This window comes from Penaeus japonicus, unplaced genomic scaffold, assembly GCF_977035675.1.
Source record: "Penaeus japonicus unplaced genomic scaffold, GWHDUDI00000001_assembly GWHDUDI00000033, whole genome shotgun sequence".
Lineage (NCBI taxonomy): Eukaryota > Metazoa > Arthropoda > Malacostraca > Decapoda > Penaeidae > Penaeus > Penaeus japonicus.
Genome location: NW_028234435.1, coordinates 18,079,699 through 18,087,198, shown reverse-complemented (window position 1 = coordinate 18,087,198; position 7,500 = coordinate 18,079,699). Strand labels below are relative to the sequence as shown.

Below are 7,500 nucleotides of genomic sequence, written 5' to 3'. Positions count from 1 at the left end.
AGCGTCGTCTTCGTATTTTGGACAGCCACTGGTGACATGGAGGCAATAGTTGTCGCCATGTCTAGAGCCCCATTTAAAACGCTGAAATCCGTGACAGAAAGTGTTCATTACCATGTTGCTGAAGAGTGAATTAAATTGAGCTACTGCTTTGATTTAGATTATTTTAATGAATTAATATATGGCAATAGCTAGGATTTGCAACTATTTCCATTAGGTCCATTAACCAAATTTAAGTTTTATCTCTTGACCTGTCATACTGACATATTACTATGCAATTGGCAATCTTAACACCAGTGTACTATAACCTTTATAATATTCATTGATAAACTCTTTCAAGTGCATATTTTTTCATAGATTATAGGATATATGTATCATCTCAAACACCCTCATTCATGATCTGAAAAATACTATTGAACATCAACCAAAGAAAACTATACATTACTCATGATTCATTCATGTTTTTGTCTTAGGTCTTTGGTTCTAAAATGTCAAGAAGAATTCGCCCCAACCTTTCTTTATCAGAGAACACCCTCGAAACAAGGCCACACTGCAATGCCTCTCCCGAGAACACTTTCCTTGCAGAGAATGCCAATTCCCGGACAAGACTCTGGTTGCCTATAATCTTGGGAAGACGCTGCAGTGTTCCAACGTCTGCTGCCAGGCCTGACATAGGGAAGAGACATTGTATTAACACATGACAGCCTCAATAATTTCTTGTTTTTTCAATTTTCTGTTTCTTTAGTTTTGGATGGTAACCATGTAATCTAGGCTGAAATTTTCAAACTGCTTTCAGATATATAAATTATACTTGCATACATGAAAGGTAGAGGAATCAAACACTGTATAGAGCAAATATAAAATGGCCACAGCACAGTCTTCTCTTCTACTGAATTAAAACAAACATCATATCATCTGGAAATATAATATCAATATTCCTCTTGAATAATTCTCATGAAAATAATAAAGTAAAAGCAGTTATAAAACACACAGTAATAATTTTGAATATAATGCCACTGATGATAAAAACATTGTTAATAAAGCTGGAAAAGATCAAGGTTTATGATTTTCATACTGCAGCAACAACACTAGTTATGGAAATAGGAATCAATTCTAATAAACAATTGCATAGAAAAAGGTATTCTCTACAGTAAACTCATATACAACTCACTCCTGTCTTAAAATCTATTCAAACATGTATGCAAATAAGTTTACCATCTTTATATTGCTAGAATATATTCACTTTTTGTCACTGAATATCTTCTAAAACATTTATAATTGTGAATGAAGAAATCTGAATAACAAAACATAAAAATAAAACAGCAAGAGTTAAAACTAATCATGTGAAACAAATCATAGCTGAAACACTTACCAAGTTCAACCTCCTTGACTTGGAACCAAGCGTCAGATGCACAGTAGCGAATGTCCGCAGCGCAGATGAGATCCACCCCACCACCGACACAGGCACTATGTATAGCAGCAATGACTGGTTTTGGGCACTGTGAGATTGTCAATAATTCATAATCTTAGAGAAAAAAATGGATGTAAATATAATTAACTCTTATTAACAAATAACATGATTTTGATATAAGAGAGTGTTTATGTCATTGATACTTGTAGAATTACTATGCTCACTGCTGTTAAACTCTAAAACATTCAATAATTACAGAGAAATTCTAATGTATATAACTATATCCATGGCCATTTACATACAAAATAATCTAAACATTATGATTGTTTACATCTTCAATACTAAGTGTAACAGGAAATGTCTATCTAAATAAGAAAACAAAATACAACTACCTTTTCCAGCGCTGTGAATGAGTCCTGGAATTCCTTAATGAGGTGATGGAGAAGGCGACACTTGCGAGCCACATCATCATCCCCCATGACCACCGACACAATTCCTGACATGTCGCTGAGGTCAAGGCCAGAGGTGAAGAGCCTCCCATTTCCACTCAGAACTATAGCTCTACAGTCGGAATCTTCACCCAGCTTGTCGAAACACTGCCCAATTTCTCTGTAATTCAGATTTCAGCTTGATATATTTTCTGCAAACTTCCTATTTAAATTCAGTTGAGTAATTTTTCTTTAAACTGCCGTTATATATATACACAATATAAAATTCAGTTCATTCTTAGTGACCTTCAACATGTACTTTTCATATCTCTTTAATGCAAACTATAATTTTTTTGTTCATAAGAGAGAAAAAATTAAAGAAAAAAAAAAGAAAAAAAAAAAGAAAGAAAGAAAGAAAGAAAGAAAGAAAGAAAGAAAGAAAGAAAGAAAGAAAGAAAGAAAGAAAGAAAGAAAGAAAGAAAGAAAGAAAGAAAGAAAGAAAGAAAGAAAGAAAAAAAAAAAATTATATATATATATATATATATTTATATATATACATACATCAAGTCCTTATGTCAATTCAAATTAAGTATCAGTAAAATAAAAAAAATCTTTTGAACTTATACCTCCACATTGTGTTATTCATGGCATTCAATTTATCTGGACGATTAAGCTGTACATGGTATACATTTTCTTGTGGTGTAGAAACTGCAAGGGTCTCAAAAGTGTAGCCATCTGCTGCCGCTGCCATCGTACGAATACTCATCAGCGTTGGACGAATCCGTGTCAGACCTTGAATTAAAAAAAAACTCAATAGTGCTTTTACAAAATTCCTTAATTGTCTTAATTATTCCTTTTAAACTTCTTTAGCATCTACTGCTTGCTACTCCTTTTATATAAATATGATATCATATTATCACATCTTATAGAAATCTTCGACAATATTAGTTTTCATTTCCATATTCACAGTCACTACATAATATGATGTTAATTCCTATTTTCTATATTACCAGGATAATGTTTCTCTAAACACTGGAAAACCTTGCTTATATTAGGGTTAGTGTAAATATTTAGAGGCCATCAGTGGTGGCTAAACAATGGGATTTTTTTCTCATAAATGCATTGGCTTTTCTATCCAAATCCACAAGAAACTTGTGATCTGTGCTGGATAACCTAACATCTATAGACCAACAATGAATCACCAGGAAGGTACACAATGGTTGACGGGCTTTGACTGTCGCAAAGGCTATGCACATTGGCAAAGGCCGGTGAAAGATATGCTGGTGTCTTCCAAACCTTTAACCAAGAGTTGTAAATAGTTGATATTCATAAATGTTCCACAACTGGCATTTTTTCAGGGTTGGTTCCCTTTCATACTGAATTTTCTGTTATTTATTCCTACAGCTATGAACGACTATACCAAATGTTGATTAGTATTGCTTTGCTAATATATCATGTACGCTCATATTTCATATCGTAATTCTAAAAAAAAAATTTAACAGAAAGCACAACACAACAAAACTGAAGATACCCAAGTTGAATATCTTAAGAATGGCCTGTCTGGGAAGAGTCAATAAAACAGAGAATCACAAAAGAAAGTCAAGCCTTCCTTTCAATTAATAACTCAGTCCCAGATTCCTATGCAATCTTATGATGATCTACTCTTACATACTTCACAATTTCACACAATCCTTAAAATTCTCCTGGGAAATAAGCCTTCCCATGAATAACTACAACTCCCATCACATCTAACTGACTCAGAAAAACTTCCCTTATAGACTTCATGACCTCCATTGCAATTGCACTTCAGACTGTCTGATCACAGACTGAGAATCCGCCTCGTTTACCTATTCACAATGAAATGACATCACTTCTACATGATATATATGCATAATCTATATACCCGTAGGCCGAGAAGACAAAATAAACCCGAGTTCAAGATTTACTCCGGTTTCTATCTAATATTGCTGGAACATCAGAATAATCGTTTATTTTGCAAGTAACATCAGAACATCACCGTTGCTATGACAGAAGAGCTATCTTAGATAAGGAGGAATTGTCAATGTATTCCCCGTCTTTGGTTTGTGCAAAATATACGCAGGATTATATAGCAAAATTTATCGAAAAATTAAATGTTCATTATGGTCCTTTATTACAATATATCAGATGATACTTAGGGTAAAAAATGTCTTAATTCACCTGAAAGAATCCTGGAACTGAGCATCTTCGCCTTGATATTAAGAAAAAGATAAGAGAACTTGTACTTCGACCTCCGTTGCCGAACTGAAAGTAGGTGAGGGAGCAAGTGTATAAATATTTATATGATATTGATATTATCATGGAGATGGATAAACATGATATGTTATATTAAAACAATATTGAATTTTATCTACCTGATAAAAGTCTTCTGATGGGGAAGGATTCAGAAGTTGAGATTTTATATAACCCACTTGTATGATTACCATTCTAATTAAAATGTTATCATCCGGTAGTATCTGTATCATAGCTTCAATAAGGATACGGACATCATATAGAAATGCAAAATCATTAACAAACAATATATATAAATACTTCAATAACAGAACATATAATCTACATATCACTTACTAGATAAGGATAAGCTAGATTTGTGGAGCAGATGCTTTGCCGGCTTAATTACTAGATAAATGACCGGCGATTCTATTATGTAGTATGTTAGGTTTAATCAATATTCTGTCAAAAAAACGTGTGTATATGGATATTTGACCTGGCACGAAACCAATTATATTCTGTAGAAGCAACTGATATTATCATATAAATTTTAGCACCATTTCTAATCAGGGAAAATGCATCCCTTATTCATGTTCTGGAGGCCAATGGTCCTTGAAAAGACCTTCTTGTACATATTAACAAACAAGAAAATTAACAGTTCCCCTGAAAACCTGACACCCGTTTTCTGTCGTCCCAAAAATTGAAGGAGAACAAGTTATGTGCTCCGTTATATATTACGCAACCTATTGTAAATTCCATTAAATTACTTGTTTGATATGATTATTAAATGGTTTCCCTATTGAATAATCGTGCAAATCATAAAGGCGTTAACACTGATGTCCCATATTTGCTTTTAAAAGGCAGTTTTACAATCACGCAGTCTAATAGGTCAAGAATATTTTTTTTCTTTCTTGTTTTAAGCTGAACTTTCGCGTGAATGAAATAGCGGAAACGGGATTTTCCAACATCCAGACTCTTTACTGATATCTATCAATTATTCCCATAAGTTTCTCTCCTATTAGTTTCTTTTAATAAAGGAGCTAGAGCGTGTTAACTATGAGGTCGACGTGATATAGTTGTGTTATATTTTTTTCGTATCATTTATATTTTGGACAAACATTTCAGAAAGCAATACACAATGACAGCTTAGGTTCAGTTACTAATTTTCAACGATATTTTGGTGCACTGAAATGCAATTGTTGGTGCTTACTGTTATAATTATTTCGAACTTCAATTAATATTTCCTACCAAGAGAAAGACAGCAAATATATAACAAACGGTCTGCAAGTGAATAGATTCGTAGGGGTATTGTATATTATATATATATATATATATATATATATATATATATATATATATATATATATATATATATTATATATTATATATATACATATGTATGAATATGTGTATATACATACATATATGTATATATATGTATACATAAATACATACATACATATATATATATATATATATATATATATATATATATATATATATATATATATATAGTTATTGCTTATACAGTATTTAAAACCAGGACTGGAGGTCGTCTGAAAAATATTTCTTTTGAAACCCTGGACAATGTGGACAAGTGGTGAATAATGATTTGTTTTACGTTTTCATAAATCTGAAAAAAATATAACGGTCGACCACTCTTCCTGCATTATCTGGCTACCAGTGCATTGCTGTGAGGTTGATAAGAGTGGCAGGAGGGAAAGTTAGAACATATAAGAGAATCTGCTTTACTGCTTTTCTTTTCCTACTTTATTTTACTGACTGTTAAGCATTATAAGCAACGAAGACTGTCTCAGATAGGAAAGCAAGGTATGTGCTTTAGCGATAATGGTTGTGAAATAGCTGTGTTGGCTAATGAGGCTAAATGTCAGTCTTCCATGGCAGTATATGATGAGTGTTAGTGAGTCATTGTTGGTTAATGAAGCAGTTCATCTATTGTCTAATTTCTAGAGCCACCGACCCAGCACCCCAATTTGTGCTACTTTGTATTTTCCTTAATTCTCTTTTAAATTTGAATAGACGTATGTAATGTTTTTAAAATCAAAATCCAGACTTCGTTTTCAAAATATGTTATATTAATCACATATACGAAAAGATAATCTACATAAAATACTGAATCGCTAGGTAAGCAGACACGCAGGGAATGGACGAGGGAACAGACGAAGCAGGAGTACGGGGAAGACCCCTTCAGGAGGTCGCGGATTTGACGATAAAGTTCATAGCTTATTCTCGAAGTGGCAGTTGGGGTAGTGGGTAGTGGGTGGGGGTGGGGTGGGGGTGAAGGGCGGCTGCTCAGAATCCGTCGGGCACGAGCACATGCGAGAAGTTCTCGATTCCCTTGTTAATGACTCTCTCGACGATCTGCGTCGCCGGGGCGATGAAGCCGACGGTGTTGTCGATGGCTCCTTCGGCGAAGTTCCCGACGGCGCCGGCCACCTTCCCGGCGCCATTGACGGCTGTCCTGCTGACGTCCTTCAAGAAGTCGGCTTTGGCTCCGACGGTGTCCCTTGCCACCTCGAAGCCGGTGCTGACGGTGTCGGCGGCGAGGCGTCCCGTCGTGCGGACGCCGTTGGCGATGAAGGAATTGGCCGCCCGCGTCGTGTCCTTGAAGCCTCGAACCATCTCCCCGGTGGTGTCCCTGAAGGCGTGGCTGAAGCGGTTCAGGCCCTGCGAGCCGATCTGGAAGGTGTCGCGGAAGACGTCGCGCGCGCCCTCGCCGAAGGTCTGCGCGGTGGCCAGGGCGTCGGAGGCCACGTTGGACAACACGCCCCCCGAGCGGCCGGCGGCTTCCAGGATGCCGAAGCCGCCCGTCGCCGCCACCTTGGTGATGTCCAGGACCTGAGGCCGGGCGCCCACCCTGGCCACGCCCACCACCGCCACGGCTACGATCACGCTTCTCAACGCCAACATCTGCGGGAAAGGAAGGGAAGAACATCAGTAGGCCTACGAAAGGCGTTTCGGCCGAAAGTCTTCAAAGAAACGACGCGCCAAGGAACTCAACGTAGGTATTACTCGCAGGCTTTCTTCTCACATTTTCTTTAACTTTCTCACACTTTCACTCAGTTGTTTATTCACTCTATCTCTCTATCTATCCATATCTCTTTCATTTTCTCTCTCGCTTTCTCTTTCTTCTTTTCTCTCACTTTCTCTTTGTCTCTCACTCTCTCTCTCTCGCTCTCTTTATTTATTTATTTATTTATTTCACACACACACACTCTCTCTCTCTCTCTCTCTCTCTCTCTCTCACACACACACACACACACACACACACACACACACACACACACTTACACACTTACTCTCTCTCCCACTCACCACTCTCTCTCCCACTCACTCACTCACTCTTTCTCCCACTCACCACTCTCTCTCCCACTCACTCACTCACTCTCTCTC

At 36.7% G+C, this 7,500-nt stretch overlaps 2 protein-coding genes across 4 annotated transcripts in view; both read right to left on the bottom strand.

Moving 5' to 3' along the window:
* Window positions 1-4,164, bottom strand: part of LOC122251827 (delta(3,5)-Delta(2,4)-dienoyl-CoA isomerase, mitochondrial) — a 5,076-nt gene extending 912 nt beyond the window's left edge. Inside the window, exons 1-6 of one of the 2 annotated variants that reach the window (XM_043014004.2) lie at window positions 4,036-4,164; window positions 2,463-2,628; window positions 1,801-2,017; window positions 1,370-1,496; window positions 510-663; window positions 1-81 (exon numbers count right to left, since the gene is read on the bottom strand). The exon at window positions 1-81 is cut by the window's left edge and continues 46 nt beyond it. In XM_043014004.2, coding sequence (XP_042869938.2) covers window positions 1-81; window positions 510-663; window positions 1,370-1,496; window positions 1,801-2,017; window positions 2,463-2,628; window positions 4,036-4,060 — 770 coding nt within the window. In that variant the 5' untranslated portion in view covers window positions 4,061-4,164. Of the gene's footprint in view, window positions 82-509; window positions 664-1,369; window positions 1,497-1,800; window positions 2,018-2,462; window positions 2,629-3,853; window positions 3,895-4,035 lie in introns of those variants that run through there. The other variant, XM_043014005.2, reaches the window with a different exon arrangement.
* Window positions 4,165-5,938: 1,774 nt separating this feature from the next.
* LOC122251831 (uncharacterized) overlaps window positions 5,939-7,500 on the bottom strand; it is a 2,880-nt gene continuing 1,318 nt past the window's right edge. For both annotated transcript variants that reach the window (XM_043014015.2, XM_043014014.2), the window contains exon 2: window positions 5,939-7,017. In XM_043014015.2, coding sequence (XP_042869949.1) covers window positions 6,400-7,017 — 618 coding nt within the window. In that variant the 3' untranslated portion in view covers window positions 5,939-6,399. The remainder of the gene's footprint in view (window positions 7,018-7,500) is intronic.